The following is a 19,785-nucleotide window of genomic DNA, read 5'->3' on the forward strand; positions in this document are numbered from 1 at the left end:
CACAAAGACCGCCATATTGATATTGGTGCAGGCAATTCGGGAGGCTCAGAGAGCCAACTTTTCGTGACTTACTTTGTTATTGCATAGAGTTTCATTGCCACAATTTTTTTGTTCGTTTCCATTATATAAATGCGTCATTCCATGCCACCGGTAGTTCATGCGGTAAGTAGGGACACCTACCCTGTACATTGGTGTCACAAGGCCCCTCAAATGAGTCAATCCTTGCCGCTATGAAAATGCTTGGCACTGTGTACAGCAATGTCACACTCACACAAGTTGTCCCCAAGCATTGTTTTGCGTTCTCGTCACGGATCAGACACACACAGTCCTTCCTTCGTTTTCTATAGGGTGCCTGGGACAATTTTGATTTCTATAAGAAAGCAAGTGCTTCTGCAATGATTGTTGCATTGAAGTCTTGCTTGCATTATCTCAGTGGGCCAGTATATAGGAACCAGCAATTTGACCATAGTATCAAGGCCAACTAACGTTTGAGCAGGTGTCGCAATAGCATCTCATAGTGCATGGTGGCACTAGTCTTGCCCATAATGGTACTGAAAAGTGAAAATGTATACTCATAATCACAACTAATCTTTTAATGTGCAATACGTGCAGCTACTTAGCTATCAAATTGCATTTCTTTCTTTCCAAGTCACCAAGTTGACATGCCTGGACATAATGTTTTGTTTGTACAGTGCATGTGACTGTAGTGGCTTTTATGTTGCTTCCTGCACAAAAGCAGCACTCGAGACTTGGTAGTGTGTAAAAATATATTTCTCTCTCACTTTCCTTTCTTCCTTGATCACAATTGAAAGGTTTTGTAATATGTATTTTTGGACAAGACTTCAAAGCTTTGAGGTTTTGCTGAAAATCTTTGAAGGTTTGCGACGCTCCACCTCTTTAGATACTAAGGTAGTATGCCTCACTGTTCCGTAGGAATGTGCGTGCCCGGCGACAGCAAGCAAGAAAGCAGGAGAATGACGCAAAGAAACAGCAACCAAGCAAGAGTCCTTGCTTGAACGACGAAAGCACAAATGATGAACCTCCTCCGTCATCTTTTGGCACCAGAGCGAGCAGCCCTCCTTCCCAGGACAAGATGGAAGTCATGGATGACACACAGTGCAAGTTCAACATCAACTCCTACAAGATGGTGTTTGTGGTGAACAGTTCCAGTTACATCTACAACCGCATGGCACTCTGTAGGGCTCAACAGGTAGGTGACCAATTTGTTGGAAGTTCCCAGCCATGCCTTTTCTTCGGTACTGTTCCTACGATACCAAATGCAACCATAAAACGGAGCGGCAAATTGTGGACAGATAACGTAAATGCCAGGTCTTCCTGTCAGTACTGCAATCGGCAAAAACGCCCAGTAATTAGAACATATGAACGTGCACGTCGGTTTATTCGAACGAGATTTCGGGGCCGCGCCCAAATCCCGACTATTCATCGTCCAGCCACGTGCCAGCGGGTACGCTGCTGCCGTGTCAGGGACACTTTTATAAAATGCTAAGTTTGCTTATTACTAACAAGGCAGTTTCTCATAAAAGCGGTACTTCTGCCAGAAGAGAGAGGAGTAATGAACGAATCACCGTAACTGTGTGCGCAAATGTGACCGGCACCAAACGATGCCGCTTAGTCAGCGGCAGAAAAGCAAGCAAGCCTGGCTGTTTTGAGGGGATCAGGACTTTTCCTGCTGACTACGTAGCCAAGAAAGAGGCAGTAATTTGATAACTTTTTTGGTTGAATAGGGGTTTGCAATATGCGCATTCGCGAGGTTTGCAATTTGCGTTGGGCTTAACACCACAAATGACGTTTAGAGAGTCGCGGCTGAAAAAAACGAGCGCAAGCGCAAGATGGTTTTCCGACCCAAGCTGTTTTGATGCTTGTCTGTCAATAAACATTCTCGAAAGAAGCGGACAGATTTTCAGCATTCAGGCAGATCATTCAGTTTTCAAAAAAATCACCATGCTTGTACTCTACCTCACAACTCCTTGTTTTGTCTTCACTCAATGGTCCTCTGCAGGAATATGATGTATGGAAGCATAATTTGTGCACATAAGTGTCTTTATTAATAAAGGTGGCATAAATTCCTGTTGCAGACGCATCGAAAGGTGTCTGAACGGATGCGACACAAATTTCGTGCTTGGCAGCAGAGCTGGTTGGAGCGCAACGTGAGCAGCGAGCAAGGTGCTTCCTGCCATGACTGGCTCATGGGCACACACTATGAAAACAGCACAACCACACGACGCCTTCAAGAGGCGGACCATACTCGGCCCCCCTATGCTACCTACCACAAGTACCGGACATTGCTCTCTTCAGAGCATGCGACCAGCTTGTGAGGGCCCCCAGTGTACAGCACCATGGGCAGCACCGCTTTTATTTGCCATCAACTCTGTACAGTGCGGTGCAAAGCCTGCTCTACATGAACTCATCAGGATATAGAAACCCCTCCTCATTTCAAACGCATCGGCGGGGGGTGCACTCTTCATTTCCTCTGCAGTCCACAGCATGGAATGTAGGCTGTAGAGGCATTGTACATTTCTCATCTGAAAACTTTAGCGATCACACATGTTGTCTTTTTTTCCCCAGCATTGTTGAAATAAAAGAACTTACGATCCGACTGTTTAATACAGACATGTACAAAGGAAGTATTTATATTGTCACTTAATTTTAAGAAAAGAGGTATAAAAGTGAAAGCGAGACAAAAGTGTTTGATATGTGTAAATGTTGGTGGGCCAGTGCTGGCTGCTGAGAGAGGGTTGTGCACTTTTTACCACTGCCTCAATAAAGTTGTACAAAATGTTTTATAAGCAAAGACAAAAGGCTTGCGTGATAGTGAATGTACTAGTTAAGAGGTTGGTGTGGAGGTAACATGGGAAAAGTCTTGGTTTGTTGGAATACGGTCCTTCCATACGATAGGTAGTGTTGCGGAACTATTCGATTTGGGCATCAACGTGCGTCTCTGGAGTTCACTGCCACGCACCACAGGAGTACGGCCGGCGAGACAACGGCACGTCTGTGCCGAGTGTATGCTTCTCATATTTTGAAGGTATCAGAGAAATTTATAACGGAAAGGCTGTACCGAGATAATTCTTGTAAGGAATTCGCACATATTGAAATAATATTGCATTGTCTGCTGAACTCGCGTCACTTTTAGGCCTACTGGTGCTGGTCGCCGTTGCCGAGAGTATGGCGGTTGTTGATGGTGTTTGAGTAATGCTGCAGATACAGTCGTAGGTTATTTCGTTACAGTTCAGGCGTTATTGAGTTCCGTCTTCTCACCAAAGGAAACATAACGTTATACAATTGAAGGATCTGAAGCAAGATGACGAAAGTACAGTACAAAGCAGGCGATCTTGTGTTCGCAAAGGTTCGCGGTTACCCACCATGGCCAGCAAGAGTAAGTTACTCGCATGGTTTTCGACCTCTCTCGAGGAGTTATCCCTGTTTTAGCCTTGTCTGCGCACCCGCTTATTGCGTTTTGAGCATCTTCGGAGATTTCGTAAAAATAAACGCTTCAGCAGCAAGCAGTGCTTAAAACAGCCGGTGTGGTTTGCTGTTGCAACAGACTGAAATGAAAGACACTGCTTGCCTGCCACTCAGCTATTTCTTAGTCTTTTAGTATGCTGGGCTAGCTCGATGGTGTCGGAGCGGTATCAAAATGCTACATGTCACTATCACTTCTCTGTGGACGCAATTTGTTCAACACGTCGTAGCTTTGAGAAGTGGTTGCACCAGCTTTCTAATGTAAACGTGGATGATCACTATTTGGCGATCGGATCAGAAAATGTAGCCAAAGAAACACATGCTAAACATCCTGAACACGTCATGGCAGTTATGCATACGGGCTGTCGCTTCACACGGCAACGGCATTGCGGATAAGGACTTGCACATCTAGAAAATTATACTTGCCACACCGCTGAACATGATCGAAAGTAATATTGCCGCCATAGTTTTCGTTCACAGATGGCTTGGAGATAACACCAAATTTACCGTGTGTTGCTGCTTTAGTAGTTATTAGCAAAGTACTACTTGAAAACTATAATAAGATGACTGGTAAGGACTATAGCAGCTACTTTTATTTTTAGCGTACGAAGGTGGGACAGATGGTTGGACTATGTATCACAGACAAAATACCACTGGTACACCTGCTCTGTCATGCATCTTTTCTCTTGTCCTTTTTTCATATGGCATTGTGGACTGTTCCCTTTGCTTCAGCTTTGAATGCACATATAATAATTGAGATGCTTACCATCTTTGCTACCTGTGTTCTAGATCGAAGGCTCCACACCAGACAAGGGAACAGTGAAGAGCCAAAAGTACTACATCCTTTTCTACGGCACGTACGAGACGTAAGTCCAAGCCCCTTCTCAACTTGTGTATGGCACTTCTGGAAGACCGGTTCTCTATGAAGCCTAATAGAGGAGCTGCTTCTTCTGTCTGCCTACATAAATGTGGAATTTGCCGACCGAGTTGCCTCGAGAATGGTGGCTGGGATGCGATACCTTCCAACAAATGGTATATGTAGCGACAGCATCTGCTTGAGTTTGAGGAATTCCGGAACAGGGACAAAATGGGGCAATAAGGTTAGGTTCTCCCCTGTCTCCTCATCCCGTTTTGTCCTTGTTCTGGAACTCCTCAAAAACTTGAGGAGGTTCTACCGTCATCGCAATTACACCACCTTGCTTCCGTGCCACTTGCTACTGCTATGTTCTAATAACATAATAGATGCAGCCTTCGTATACCAGTATGTAGATTACCCAACACTTGTTTCTTTTCCTTACGATAAAGGGTGGGAAGAAAGACGTGTTCTTCAGGAATCAAAAATATGTAGTAGACTGGCTATAGGGTTTATTCACTGCCAGTACACATCTTGGGGGGGGCTTTATACTTTCCGGGCCGAAAAAGTGAGACCGCCGCCACAATATAGGTACAACGCAGATTGGTTTTGGCTTTCATTTGCTGTCATAAGCTATTTTCAACATCAAAAATATGAAAATCGAAGGGATATTATACAAATAATGTTCATGGAGTGCATTAATTTAGAATCATTAAATGAAGAATGAATGTGGTGAGTGTGAAGTGTCAGGACCTATGCCATGGCATAAAGCTTTTAGCGACTGTGGTGCCTCCCTGTGAGTGACGTCGTATGAACGGACCCTGTATCAATGTCTGCTTAGGGCAAGGATAATTTTAGAGTGGCATCTTTTTGCATGAGCAGTACTACTCTTACTGCTGGTCGACCAGTTACTCAATTCATAGAGCTTCGATGGTGACAAAATCCTGCTATTTCCCGAGGAAACACTGCTTGTTTTTCTAGCCATTGGTCGAGACGATGCAAAACCATTCTTTCCATCAGTTTTCCCATACAGCTTGTGAGGCTTACAGGGCGGCAGGACGATAGAGGCCCTGTGCCTCAGGCGAACACCAAACCCAAAGTTACCTGGATAGCATTTTTCTGTATAGCACATAGCACTGGAGAGAGCCTAACAGAGGTACTCAACACCATAATCATGGAGCTTGCCCTGAACATGAGTAACTGCCGAGGTAAGGATTTCGATAGCGGGTTACTGATGAAAGGCTCGAAGCAAGGGGTGCAAACCCATATTTTAAGCAACAACCTTCATAGGTTCTTCATGCCTTGTTGCAGTCACACATTAAATATCATCATAAGGGACATGGTATCAACTTCTCCCTGAGCTATATTGTTCTTTGGTATATCAGGCCAATTTTCCAGGAAATAAACGTTATTTCCCGTCAGCACAAAACAGCAAAAAAAAGAGGGGAGGCAACAAAAAAAACTGTCACCAAAACTTCATCAACACGGGCGACTTCCTCGCTCTCGTTCCGACAGTGAAAACCCCGGAGCGGCATAGCTTTTGTAGCGAGGACAGGTCCTGAGCGTCCATAATGCTACCAAAGGATACACGACAGCAAGTACAGATTTAGCTTCCACGAAAGATTATACGGCACCAAGCACAGCAACACATTTTGCACCAAACGGGATAAGTAGGGTTTATTGCAAGTGAAATGCAAGATCGGCGCCGAACGCGCACCTCGACTCGAGACGCCAGAGCCAGAGATCTCTCTCAGATGCACAAGCGGCTTTCGTACACCTTGTACTCTATCTTCTGTACCTAGTGTGAAGCAAACTGATGGCGCAATCTCGCGGTTTATCCGAGTCTGACCCGCTCCTGATCCGGCGCCATCCACGTCCGATCCGCAGATCACAACAAGCGTCCATATTTCATTCGAACCCAGAAGTTTCTTGGGGATATCCACGGGTATACGCTTCCATACGCGACTGGTGCAAGGCTTTATATAGCTGTGAGCCTCATTGGAACCTAGGACAGCATGGACGATCAACTACCACCACGAGATTCCGTCGTTTCCAGTACTGTCATGTAAATGACTTTTTTTCACATTCGTCTTTTCCTCTAGCGTTATAATTTGTTCGACTTTTCGTGGTTAATGTTTTTGCTGAATTGTTCAGCATTTAAATGTGACAGTTAAAGGAAACTTTCATCAACTGAACCTGCATCTACGCGCCTATAATATTCATACTGGTGAATTGGAACTCCACAGCGCTCAACTGGAGCCATGTTCCTGTGGTCCTGGTGGCTGTTATATTGAAAACCAACCAGAAAAAAAAATCGGAATTATGAAGAATTAAAACGGGAGCCCAAGAAACAAATATAGCACCCCACCGGATACATGCAACGTGGGTCAGTGTGGCCGTAATACCCTCTACTACAAAAAAATTATTTTCTCCCGTATACGAAAAAATGCCCTCGAGATTTTTTAATATGCTATAGAGGAAGGCTCATTCTATAAAACTGCGTTGGTTTCAGGCGTCTCTTCCGACCTCTTCATTGCGTGTTTTGCGCTCGATTGTAGCGAATTTTGGAAAAATCGCATACTTCCTCTTTTTTTCCTGCAATGACTGCAAGAATTACGTGTCTTGCGATTTTTCCTGTTGAAGTATTCCACGAGGCCTTGTCAGGGAAAAATATTCATTAAAATTTAATGGTTTAATTTCCCACAAAAAAATCACGAAATAGGAGGAAAATTGCGAAACTTTCGGCCTTTGTATACCAACACCGATTACAGCACGACAACCGGGATTTGAACACTGTGTAAAGCATGGTTTCCTCTATACGCAAAAGAAAACCGCGCAGTTCTAGGTGCTTTCTATGAGCCGCAGCTGTCGTTCACGCCAGGCACGGTTTTCGCCAGCGCTGCGAACTTTGCTCGTCTGTAGCACCCGCCACATTGAGATTTGGGGAGAAATGTTTCGTGGTGTCTCGTTTTGCACCATTAGAGACTTTAGATCCCATCATGCGGACTTCAACTTTAAATCCCATCACGCGGACTTCAACTTCAAATCCCATCACGCGGACTTCAACTTCTTGACGTGACCTTACCCTTGAACTGCTTCTTCTCTCCAGATATATGACAAAGACACGCTTCTTTTGTTTTTAGAGTGCATTGAGAAGAAGTGCAGTGTAGAAGTCCGCGTGATGGGTTTTGAAGTTGAAGTCAGTGTATGTGGGTTTGGAAGTCGAAGTCCGTGTGTTGGGTTTGGAAGTCAGCGTGATGGTTTTGAAGATGACGGGTAGGTTTCTGAGTCTTCATAATGGGTTTTGAAGCCGACAATGTTTAGTCAATGTCTGACGTTCACGAAGTGAATGGCAAATGTGGATTGGAGTGCACCAAGCGAACATAAACACTTCGGGCGTGTGGGGTGTGGTCGTATGGGCCTGACACTGCAGATGCCTGGAGGACCTTCCCCCTCCCCCCGAAATAAAAACAGAGTGAAAATTGTTGTAAACTGTGTCGACACATATTTATTCATAGATTGTGAGAGAGGAAAAGAAACTGTTTCACGGACTGTAAATTGGTGGTCTTCCAGGCTGCTTGCAGTCTTCACTTCAATTTGCGCCTCACATTCTGTATGTATTACATGTGTCCAAATGTCTCGGTTGTTAAGAATTCACTTAGCGTTCGTCCGTATATACCCTCCTCGGAGGAAAAAGAATACAATGGGTTACACTTTTCAGAGGGCAGATTCTCAATTTTTGGTGCCACTGATTTATCCAGACCTTCCTACATCCCCTGTGACACCCCGCACCCAAAAGAAAAAAAAGTTTGGTGACACCCCCTGCAAAAAAAGGGGGCTTGCTATTTCAGCTCTAATGACATGTCGGTAGTTATACGTGTAAAGCTGTTATCACGTAGCTGTAATAATGACCACGGCCCCTGCTGGTGTCATAATTGCAAGACTAGTGACAAGCTGACCCTGTGGACACAGCAACAAGGTCGTTACGAAAGTATAGTGCTGTTGTACCCTGGGAGGATTGATGTGATTGATACATTGTGTATCCACTAACGCGACGTGATCCATCCATGCCATGTTCGCATACAGCTACTAGAGGAAACTTGTACTGTTGTAGATGTGCCTTAAAATCAGGAATCTTGTTACGCAGGCTTTGAGGATTCCACTGCATCGCTATGACCTTTCTATTCAATGCTGCCATGCTGAGGCAAAGCTAATCCCTGCAGTGCTAGACATGCTTGAACCTTGGGCAGTTGTTATGCATCAGGAAACTCAGACACAATTGTCGAGACGAGCCTGAGAGACGGCGCTTCTTCGGTGGCGACGAGGTTAACTGTCTTCCCATGCCTGTTGGTTCTGTCGCATTACCATAAGTTGGGAGCGGTTGGGAGGCTATACATGTGCGGGTGGCTGCGATGGTGTTCTGCTGTCTCCATTCACCTAATGCAGGTTCAGGTGGGATTGCAGTAAATTCTTGTGTGTTTGTGAAAGTGACATTGCCACTCCTTGGAGTGACAGACTGAGGTCCTAGTTACTGTTCTTGGCATCTTTTAGTAGCGGCAGTCATTACACGACATAAAGGAAAGGATTCGGGATGGCCGTATTTACAGTTTGCACACTTTGGCACCTCGGCAATTTCGAGCGATATGATCAAATCGTTGGCAGTTAATGCACTGCATGGGGCTTTGGATGTACTCATGAGCTGTGAAGGTGTGAAATCCTAGGGCAATTCAGTGGGGGAGTCAGATCATGGGTTGAAAAGTCAGGGTGACGCTGCATAATGGAGTGAATACATCACCGCCACCTTCTGCCATGGAATGTCTGATCTATCAGCTTGCAGAGATGATCCCTGCGTCTTGGAGGTAGAGCATGAGATCGTCGTTCGAATACTCTTGCGGGACATTATAAACATTGCCCATATTTCTGGCAGACGATGTATTGATGGTAGCACTGGAATTCCGAGTAAACTCTTAGCTGACAAAGGGTTGCGGGCAGCCGCTTCAGACGGTATGGAGACGAAGAAAGAAACATCTCAATGGAAACCATGATCCATAACTTGTTGTTGGGCTGGCAGCCATATCTCACTAGCTACTGCATTGGGATTCACATTCCAGAAGGAGTATTCACTAGATGTTGGCCATCATAGTATGGGAATACCACCGGCTCTGTTCTTCCTGTAGGTGACAGTGGTGAACAGGTCATGATGTGTTGTAGCAGTGTTGACATAATTCATCCCTTCTGTCTGGTGGAAGGTGGCCGGTACACATTCGTGCCTCGTGGATTGTCTTCGTCGCCCAAGGGGCTCTCTGCTCGTGGTCATTTGAGAGGGGTGGCGGGGACCTGGTGACCTGTAGGAAGCGTCATATGGCGGGAGGTCTGTGAAACGTGACCTTACCCTTGAACTGCTTCTTCTCTCCAGATCTCTGACAAAGACACATTTCTTTTGTTTTTAGAGTGCATTGAGAAGAAGTGCATGCTGCTAGATAGACTAATGTGGTTACAAGTGAGAACTGGGTGTAGCATTATTATACAGAAGTGGTCCACGTCCCTGCTTGTGTTGCTTTGGTTTCACTATGTCTGCCAATGTCGTGACATTTCTCAGGTAGACTTCTCTTGGACAGTGGACATTTTCTTAACTGCTCACATTCTGGGTTGATACTTGAGGTACTACTTATGGTTGCTATTTGAAATTGGTAACTTTCCAGTGATTAATACGTTGTGGTACATCTTACTTTGATACAATCTGTAACGCTATGAATGGACTCTCCACTGAAGACAACAGCCTAAGCTTGGGCAGCAAACACAGAACAGAGATGACACAGACGAAAGCTCACCTTCCCACTGTTATGTTTGCACTGTTTAGTTTTTTGCTGACAGGTTTTAGACATTCTGACAGAAGAAAATAAAATGGCCCACATTTTCATGTTTCCTTAGCACTGATGTTGCAGATAATGGTTATGCTATTTGTTTAGTCTCTGCCCACCAAGAGCCATTAGCTGAAGCGGAGGTGAAAACAGTTTAAAATACAGAAAAAAAGAAAAGAAAAAGAAACAGCCAAAACAAAATAAAAAAATGAAAAAATCTCTGAGTCAAGTTGACAGTCACTAAGTCAACTGGGTTACATAAGCACAATGCACTTTAGTGATCTATAACCTTGCCCGTAGTTGTCTCGCAATGTAAAGCCACAAATTATTGTTATAACCTTACTGCCCTTATTAGCAGAAGCACGGTGAAAGAAACTGAAGTTCTGGGCAGGTTCATGTCATTCTCACGTCCCTGTTTGACAGAGATTGACTGCGCTCAGCAGTGATGCTTGTCCAACTAATCATTTTCATACTTTTCTTATAATCTATTACCATTGCACCACAGTGCACATTTTGTGATGGAGAAATCTGCTATGTGCTCCCAGATTCTGGCAAGGAAATGTTACTTTAACTTGGCAAATTTCAGAGTTAAACTAAACAACTTAAATTCTTTTCAATTAAAATTTGATAAAATTACTGGCAGTATGGGCCAAAAGTTTACTGAAGCTATGCCATCGACCATCTATTTTTCCAGTGGGGGTTTTCTTTACAGCAATTTCTTTACGTGGTTACTGAGACACCCAGTGCATACTCGTACGTGAATGAATTGTTGCTCTACGAGGCACATCGCGTTCCTGCCATGTTTGTCGAAAACCACTCTCAACTGTTAATAGTCTACTGTTACTGCCCTAACCAAAGTAGCCAGATCAGAATACTTTGTGGCATAGTTAGTTTGATGTGACAATCTTTATTTTCATTTCTCATTGCTTTTCTTTTATTGCAGAGCTACTCTTGGCTTGAAAGACATCTTTCCATACAAAGAGTTCAAGGGAAAATACGGACAACCTCAGAAGAGGAAATTTTTTAATGAAGGTCTATGGGAGATTGAAAACAACCCAACTGTGAAACCTCCTGGACTGAAGGTAAGAGTGTTTCCCTGCTAATCATTTATTGATTTGCCTTTGAGCTGCTTTCTTCACCTTCCCTCGTGCATCGCATATTCTTAGAGCCCTGCAGGAAAGCCAGCAAAGAAAAAGGAAACAACGAAAGACGATATAGATGATGAAGAGGAGGAAAGGGAAGGAAGCTCACCAGTTACTGACGGAAAAACAAAGATGGTAAAGGCACATTATATTTACATTTCTCCTCTTCTGTGACTCAGTGGCTGACTGTTGTTGAGTGGACAATGGATGATAGTGCAGATATATACCGAGTGGCCACCAGGGTAGTAGAGCCTCGTATAGAGTAGTAGTGGTTACTAGTGAGACTTCCACTTGCTGCCAGGACTACCTGGTGGTTTCGGCCTAGTAGTATTGCGGTATTCTTTAAAAAATGTGTGTTGTGGGCCAGGTGTTGCACCATGCAGACATGTCAGCATTCTGTTCAAATGTTGCTGAACTTTAGGTACAAACAGTGCCCTCTACCTCATCTGACGAGTACTTGATAGGGTTAAGGTTTGACAGCAGTGAATTGCATTGGAGGCACAAAAAGCTCACTGTCATTGTTCGTTGTCCCATAACTACACAGAGATAAATCTATGCATGCATAGCTCAGTCATCGTTCAATGGTTGGTAATGTTATTAGCGGATCTAATAATTGGCAGGCTCTGGTAAACCCAGACAAGAACCTCTGACACATCTGGCTGGAAGTCTCTCACTTCTACCGTTTACCAGTACTCTTGTCTCTTCACTGCATTGCAAGAACATTTTGTCAGTTTTATGGGACTTTCCGTACATCCTGGACATTGCTGTGCAGGAGAAGTTGAACGTGTTGGGATGCTGCGATCAGTGTTTTGGTGGAGCTTTAACAGTCGTACCTCCTCCCATGTCACGAGGGTGCACCCTCCGGTGTCGTTTGTGGTCTCCTTACGGATAACTGATGTCTGAGCAGCTCCTTTCTTTGCAGATGGGGTATGCCAAATAAAGTGGCCACTGAGTGGAGAGTTTGTACATTGTTTTAGGTGATGTGTGTTAATACATATTGCACCAGAGCTTTGAAAGCACCTAGTGGGATCGTCTGAAGCAGCTGTGGCAACATGGTGTGTTGTAACAGCTGGTTCCAGGAAAACTTTTGGTGGTGTTATAAGCACTTTGATCATCCTGCAGTATATATATTTGAGATTGATGCAAAGTTTCTTGTTACAGATAACTTGTTCCACACTTTTCTTTGTCATGTTAAAAGTCACACAAACAACACCTGTTGGTGGCTCTATTTGCAAAGAGAGCGGCGCGGCACACATTTCTATTTTTTCTTCTCCTTGGTCTTGGTACTTGACAGCTTAAATTATAAATAATGATGATAATGTTGTTAGGGATGTCTAGCCATATTCCAGCAGTGGCTCGTAATGTTAAGTTTCGTGAGTTTTTCATAAAGACATTTTCTCTGCAATCTCTGTCTTCAGAATGAACACCACTTAGCAATGCTCATTGTAAAGCTGTGTGGCATTTGAGTTTGTAATTTATGTTAATGGTTCAACTGTTTGTTTTTTATATGTAGAAAAAGACAGAGGCTCCTACAGGCAGAAAGAAGGGTACTAAAAGGACACATAAGGTATTGATGCAGTCACTTGTTCTTTCATATTTGTCTCTGTCGCCCTTTTGTCAATATAGAGCGGGAAGAAAATATTAAATGATTCCCCGTGACATGTGTACTGACGCAATTTCTTTGGTGATAGCTGATGCGCATTTTCTCGGCCTTTTGTTTTTCAGGAACCTGTAGGAGAGGATGAAACACCGAAGAAGAAGGTGAGGGCTATTCTTGTTCAGGAGATGCTAAACCTGTGGAGCGACCTGTTCACAGCTCCTTTGATCCGCCTTAGTGCTAGCCACGTCTTTCTTTCTTTCTTTTTTCTAATGGCCTAACATTACTCTCCTGTCTAAAAAGGCGCCAAAAGGTACAGCAAAGGACATCACTCCCAAGTCAGCAACAGCAAAAAGCCGCAGTGGGCGCACCATAAAGCGTAAGAAGTTCAGCTCTGAAAGTGAATCTGATCACGAGGAGGATGCAGAGGAAGAAATGGAACAAAGCAGTGCCACAACAAAAGAGAGCCCGAGCAAGGCTTTGGAAAAGGATGATGAAAGTACACCAGTCGAGGAGACACCGAAGGATGACAGCGTTTTGATGGACGAGGGAGAGGAACAGCCAGCCCAAGAGAAACCGGTCATCAAGAAGCCCGGCAAGAGGGGGCGACCAAAGAAGAAAGATAATCAAACAGCAGTATCCACGGAGGCAACAGAAACGAGCTCTGAAACAAAGCCAGAAAATGAAGACAAACTGCCTGAAAAGCCAGTGGAACAGAAAGAGAAAACACCAGAGAGGAAGCCTGAAAGAAAGCCTCGAAGAGATCAGACAGAGCTGCTGAGAAGAAGGCACAGAAGGAAACATTGGTGGCGGCTGATGAAGAGAAACAGCAAGAAGATGATAACAATGTGTTGGTGACAGAGAAGGATGAAAGTAAAGAACTGAGAAAGGATGTTACAGAAAAGGAGGCAAAGAGCAAAACGTTGAAAGGAAAAGAGAAATCTGAAGACTTGCATCATCCGCTCGCCAAGGGAACTGCATCCAAGCGAGGACAGAGGACCGCCAACTCTGCCAAAGGGGACTCCACTATAGGTATGAACACAGCATAGCGTCCTTACAGTCCCTGTGTTTCACATAGTGTGCAAACTTGCTTTATGTAGTGCTATCATCATGCCTCTAGCTGGATTCATTTTCAGAGTATTATAGTAATTTTTTGGATATATTTATTTTGGTGGTAGATGCTATAGTATTTCTTCTGCCTGGTTGTTGTTCATGATGGCAGATACGACTGCCTGCTTCGCCGCTTGTTTCTTGGTATTCTATTTTCTGTGCTGTTTTGCATTACAATCATGCATGAGCGGTTTCTCCAGGATGGCAGGATTAAAACAAACTCAGTGTTACAGTAGCCTTGCACAAGTTGTGTAGAAATTGATGCAAATAATTTTTCCTTGGTACAGTTTTGAACAAAATATGTAGTATGAATACGTACTCCTAAATTGTTTCTGTCAGAATTGCAGCAAGTTTGTTTCATGTCAATGTGGTAACACATCTTTTGTCTAGTAGCATTGTAGAAGAATGCAGTTTAATATATCGCAATAAGAAATTTCTTGTAACAAGATATGGACAAATCGTGGATAGCGTGATTGGTAGCTTCACCAAGGCTTCCAACTGCCAAGAATGATGTGGACACGTAGTGCTTATTTGTGACCATTCGTGTGTACTGGAACCATCAACATGTTGCGTGGCAACGAGCACCTCTTTGCCTTAAGCTTTCTTTTTTGACATTGTTCTTTCACTGAGGCAGGCTTATACCCCTGCCACACAGACACGAAACATTATGTTAAGTGCTTAGTGGGTTAAGTTATGATGTCATTTGTGTGGTGTCACACGGACCATTTTAATGGCATTTGCCTTAATGCCATTTTCTGCTTACTGAGTTTGCCACAACTCATTTGCCCATGAAATGCATACTCTCGCTTCCATTGTTAGCGCACAGTAAGAATTTTAGTTTGCATAAAACCGCTCTCTACTAGTGCAACACAATGTGATTTAATGAATTTAAGCTTTCTCAAACATCTTTTGGTGAAACAAGTCCCAAGTTGTTGGAAATTTTCATCAAGGACAGCAAAAGAACTTGAGGTGCCACCACATTGCTTGTCTTGGATTCAGCATCAGTTAGCGAATGTTATTCAAATACGTTAGAACTGCTCCACATGAAGACCCACTTTGTTACATTTCAGAATGTTACCCACTTTCAACATGTTTAACAACGTCCTATTTTTTGAAGCACAGTACCATAACTTATATTTCACTTAGTTAGTGAGCTGTATCGATATCATGTCGTTTAATGTCATTAGAAAATGACGTGTAGCATGAGCTTCATAAAAAATGTCATTCGAGACCAGAATGCCAGTAGATAATAATGTCATTTTTCGTGCCCGTGTGGTTCTGGCCTTAGTGCATTGAGGCAGCTTATTGTTAAACATGGCCGATGCCTCATACTGCATCGGCCGACTTAGAATACGTACGATTCAGTCCTTCATTGTCTAATATGTAACGGTTATAGGGCAGTACAGTAGAACATCAGTGATAAATAGGATCTGTCTTTTCCGGGTTAAATGCCTTTCCCAGATTCAGGGGAGGGAATCGTGCTATTTTCATATCTAATTTGGGGTGAAATCAGGAGCTACTGATATATTCGGTTGTTATCGGGTTATCATGTTTTTTTTTTTCTGTCCAGCAAGCCATCTGCAGTTAAAATACAGATATTGATGGAATATAGCTCACCATTTATAGCGACAAAGACCACACTTTGTAATACCAAATCTGCTTTGCGTAGTCTATTGTTGCACTCAAGTGATATTTACATGAGACATGTGTACAAATTGCTACTAAATAGTGCACATGATACAACATGATGCATGATTGGAATTCAGGGAGAAATTGGGTTCAACCCCATATGACCCCAGACTGATTTGGGAGGGAATAATAGGGAGAAATCGGGTTTGACCCGAAAAAAGTCAGACCCTAACGATGAATTACTGCAACCTATAACCCATTGCCATTTACGAGTCCTGTCACCCATAAAAAGCAGTTTATTATCTACTCACAGGATACATTCTCAGGTGACATGTCTTCCGGCTTGAGTGTAGAGGACCTAAATGATACCATGCTATCATTCCCAATCACTGCAATTTCTGTGTGTTTTGTACAACAAAAACAGCAAAAGGTTTCTGCGACATGGAGTGTCGTATTGACTGTCTAGCTACCAATGACACTGAGTCAGCCTTTCCGTAGGCACACGTTTAAGCTTTTTAAGAGTGCTGCTAGTGATATTACAGCTAGTAATTGCAGTCTGTTTACAAACTTGTGCTGTCACGGGACAGCAGTGACGAGACAGAATGGAACAGCAGAATGAAAGCTTTGAATTAGGGTGACAGGGAAGTAGAAATAACATTCATGAATACTGGACACATCTTGATCATATGACTCCTTGCCAAGAAATGTGACAACAGCTGCCATCACCAATGAAACTGGGCAGCGCCCTTGAAAAGTCATCGCCACCTGGGAAAGGCACATCGACTCCCTTGGTTTTATGTCTGGACATTGTGGTTGCGGAATACATTTTTCTGAAATGGTACGGCTTATCCATAACCTTTCATGAAATGTATAGACGTTCTGCCACGCTATTTTAGTTTTTTGATTTGAGCTATATCAGTTTTTGGCAGGGGTACTATTCTTCCACAGGGCTTCATGACTAACATTGCACCGAAAGGATAAGAAAATGGCAGGTCAGCCCACTGTTCGGCAAGCTTATATGTCAATTAAAGACATATAAGCTTCATATATTGATATGCCAATTAAAGAGAAGAACAAAGTAGGCAACACACAGCTGATTGTGCTCGAAGATTGTAGCTCATGGTCTCTTGTTTGAAATGTCACCTCCCCCAATCTAAGTGTTGTCCTCTCCGCCTACTGTTTAATGGTTCACTGGATTCCCCCCGTTTTCAATCTAATGAGGTAGTTCCACGGGAAGTGGTAAGCAACAAAGTTTTCTGTAGTGTGGTTGTCTTGACATGAACTTGAGGTTCCTATGACTTGTTCCTAGACGGTCATTGTTGTTAACTCTGTTCCTTGGAGGTATATGATTATGATTGATGCCATATATCCTCATGTAGTTTTACATGTGAAGGGAGTGGCCTGCTCCTGCACAATCCAGACCATAGCGTGGTGATTGGACACACTGTGGAAAAATCGCATGTCCCTCAGGGGCCATTAACTAACTTAAACTAATGTGGAAATACCATAGCACACTCACATGCTCTTTGTACGTGCATATGTAGGTTTACTCATGCTCTGTTGGAACACTGTGAATGCTTCAATAATTTTGAATTCATTGTTTATGATAGTATTCACAATTCCTGTTGATTTACTATTTTTGAAAAGGTTAGTTTGGGGCATACACCTGAAATGTAGTGAATCACGAGGTATTACTGAATGCTCATGCAGGATTTATGCCTTCAGCATGCAAGTGTTGTAATGCAAGAGGTCAGCTTGCAGCATGACACATTTTTGTACAACAGCCATTGAGTGGTGGACAGTATCGACCGCTGTGATGTGATGATAGGCAACAGAGCTGTGCTTCATATCATCGCACCTTCCTAGTATTGCCTGTGAGAAGGCACAGGACGAACACTCAATGTGTGCAAAACATTTTTATCTTCAAGGAAGAGAGCATTTTGTAATATTCGCTGTCCACACATGCCACATCGTATCAGCACATTTTTACTTTTGCAAGCATGTTGACGTGTTACTCTACTTGATTTATTGGGGAAAGAAACCGATGTCATTCTTCAAGTTGTATTTACATGTATTGGTATATTAGCCGTTAGCCCATGGCAGATGTTACCACTTTATACTGTGCTCCAAGTACTTCTACTAAGCAGTGAATAAGCGAGCAAATTTTTTATCTGACACAAAAGGCTCTCCGTAGCACACAAAACAGTGAGGGAGTAGCGTCATTCCTCTATTTGTCTGAATGTGCAACTGCAGATGTCTGTGTAGTAATACAGTGCAATACGAATCCGGTGTTACTCACTGTCATATCAGTGTTGTCGACATGGTTAGCATTGATTGGTTGCAAGTAGCGCATCATCAACGGCCGCTGATTGTTGCTGCTGGACATTAAATTTTTTTTTGTAATGGCAATGTTTATAATAAAGAGCAAGAGGGATCTGTCTAGCCATGACTGCAGTCCAGTACGAGGGAGTTGGAGAATAAGCTGCAAGAGCAAGCACAATGTGGAGCTGTATTAATCCCTTTGCAAAATTTCTTGGTACTGAATACACCAGCTTTACAATGACTACAGCTGTTAGTGTAGTACCACGTTGTTTTCATGCAGTGATAGTAATTCCGGCTTGTTTATTTCTCTAACTCTCTCCAGACACAAGTCAAGAGCTTACTGTCCTAGATGCTTCACATACTGTTGATGCAAGTGGCGAAGAAGAGCCAAGGTGAGTCATGGGCTACTTTGTACCTTTTATTCTGTGGATAAACAAGGAAAGGGCTCCCTTTTTGGCGGGCTGAAGTTCTGTTTGGTAATGGCGTCTTACGTGATAGTGTGCAGTCGAAATACGTGTGGCAGTACAGACAAAATTATGTGTGGGCCCATAGCATTGCACCCAAGAGATGGAAGGTAAAAACCGTGCAGCTGTTTGAATTTTGTTATTGCAGTCATAGGTGCTTTGGTCTGTTTCGGGCAAGCATATAGGCATATAACATGTAAAAAACATCACATGTAGAGGACAGAAAGGACAAAAGTTGTCGTGGCTTTTATTTTTATTTAACCGTAATTTACTGTAGTCTTCGACATGTCTGTGCAATAAGTAAACAAGATTTCGGTGCTCAATCATTTTGTTATTACAAATTATTCAAAGAAAAAAATTCAATGCCTGAGTACATTTGACAAAACCTTGCTATTGATGTTGAACATAGATAATAACAAGTGCAGCACAAAATTTCTGTTCTAGATAAATTGCTTTTGTGGAAACAAGCAACAGTCAGTGGAATAAGTCTAAGATCTTTTTACTTCGTTAAGTAGTAGAATGTCATAAAGGCATTGTGATTGAAAAGTGTACCTTGAGTCGTAAGGAATACCAAAGGACTACACACTGCTCATAGAAAAGGTTGCACTATCCTTCTCGCTTCAACATAAAAAGCAGTGTCGAAACTAAAGCCTGAAAGCTCATCAAGATGTGAGATCGAGGTAGTGTACCCGTAGCCGCAATCCAGACACTCTGAATTTTTGGAGTTCCCATAGCTTATGCTAGAACTGTTGAATTTAATGTGATTATGTGAATTAATATGGAAATTTTGAAAGCCATAATTGTCTAGCTAAACATTTATTATCCAACTTACGAATTTCTTAAGCAGGGCTTTTGGTGGTATCACCTGTTTATCACCTGATCAGCTGTCTCCCTCGGTGTCTATGCTTCAGGGAGAATACTTGATACTGACTGCATGTGGTGACAGCTTTGTGCTATGGAAAATTTGGCTCTGACTGAGGGTCACTGGGGTAATTTCACTGCTCTTTTAAGTGCACGTCACACATATAGCACAATATTGATCATCACCAAATGACTTTGCTCGCAGAGTACTCCATAGTTCAAGGTGCTTGCGTGCACAAAGTCAACATCCACTTGCAAGCTAAATCATTGGTCATCTGCAGCTTCACATTTCTAATTTTATGAACATGCCTTATCAATGTGTTACCATTAGAAGCGGTGTTCCAAGGAAAAGTGTCGGTGTCAAAATGTGGAGAGGGAAGTACACTGCATGAGAGAGGCAAAGGGCAGTGGAGAGTTGAGAGTAAGGGAAAATAGGCCACGGAGCGGAAGCCAATGTACATGT

The 19,785-nt window shown here is 43.1% G+C and overlaps 2 protein-coding genes across 4 annotated transcripts in view; both read left to right on the top strand.

Moving 5' to 3' along the window:
• The window catches only part of LOC135385752 (paired amphipathic helix protein Sin3a-like), a 39,037-nt gene extending 36,408 nt beyond the window's left edge, over positions 1-2,629 (top strand). For all 3 annotated transcript variants that reach the window (XM_064615244.1, XM_064615245.1, XM_064615246.1), the window contains exons 25-26: positions 934-1,210; positions 2,097-2,629. In XM_064615244.1, the coding sequence (XP_064471314.1) occupies positions 934-1,210; positions 2,097-2,336 (517 nt within the window). In that variant the 3' untranslated portion in view covers positions 2,337-2,629. The remainder of the gene's footprint in view (positions 1-933; positions 1,211-2,096) is intronic.
• Positions 2,630-3,162: 533 nt separating this feature from the next.
• Positions 3,163-19,785, top strand: part of LOC135385753 (hepatoma-derived growth factor-related protein 2-like) — a 42,313-nt gene continuing 25,690 nt past the window's right edge. Inside the window, 9 exon segments of the mRNA XM_064615247.1 lie at positions 3,163-3,397; positions 4,273-4,349; positions 11,141-11,279; positions 11,364-11,474; positions 12,853-12,906; positions 13,065-13,100; positions 13,240-13,770; positions 13,773-13,968; positions 18,320-18,389. Of these exon segments, the coding sequence (XP_064471317.1) occupies positions 3,323-3,397; positions 4,273-4,349; positions 11,141-11,279; positions 11,364-11,474; positions 12,853-12,906; positions 13,065-13,100; positions 13,240-13,770; positions 13,773-13,968; positions 18,320-18,389 (1,289 nt within the window). The 5' untranslated portion in view covers positions 3,163-3,322.

The sequence above is a fragment of the Ornithodoros turicata genome, chromosome 2, assembly GCF_037126465.1.
Source record: "Ornithodoros turicata isolate Travis chromosome 2, ASM3712646v1, whole genome shotgun sequence".
In the NCBI taxonomy this organism is placed as follows: domain Eukaryota; kingdom Metazoa; phylum Arthropoda; class Arachnida; order Ixodida; family Argasidae; genus Ornithodoros; species Ornithodoros turicata.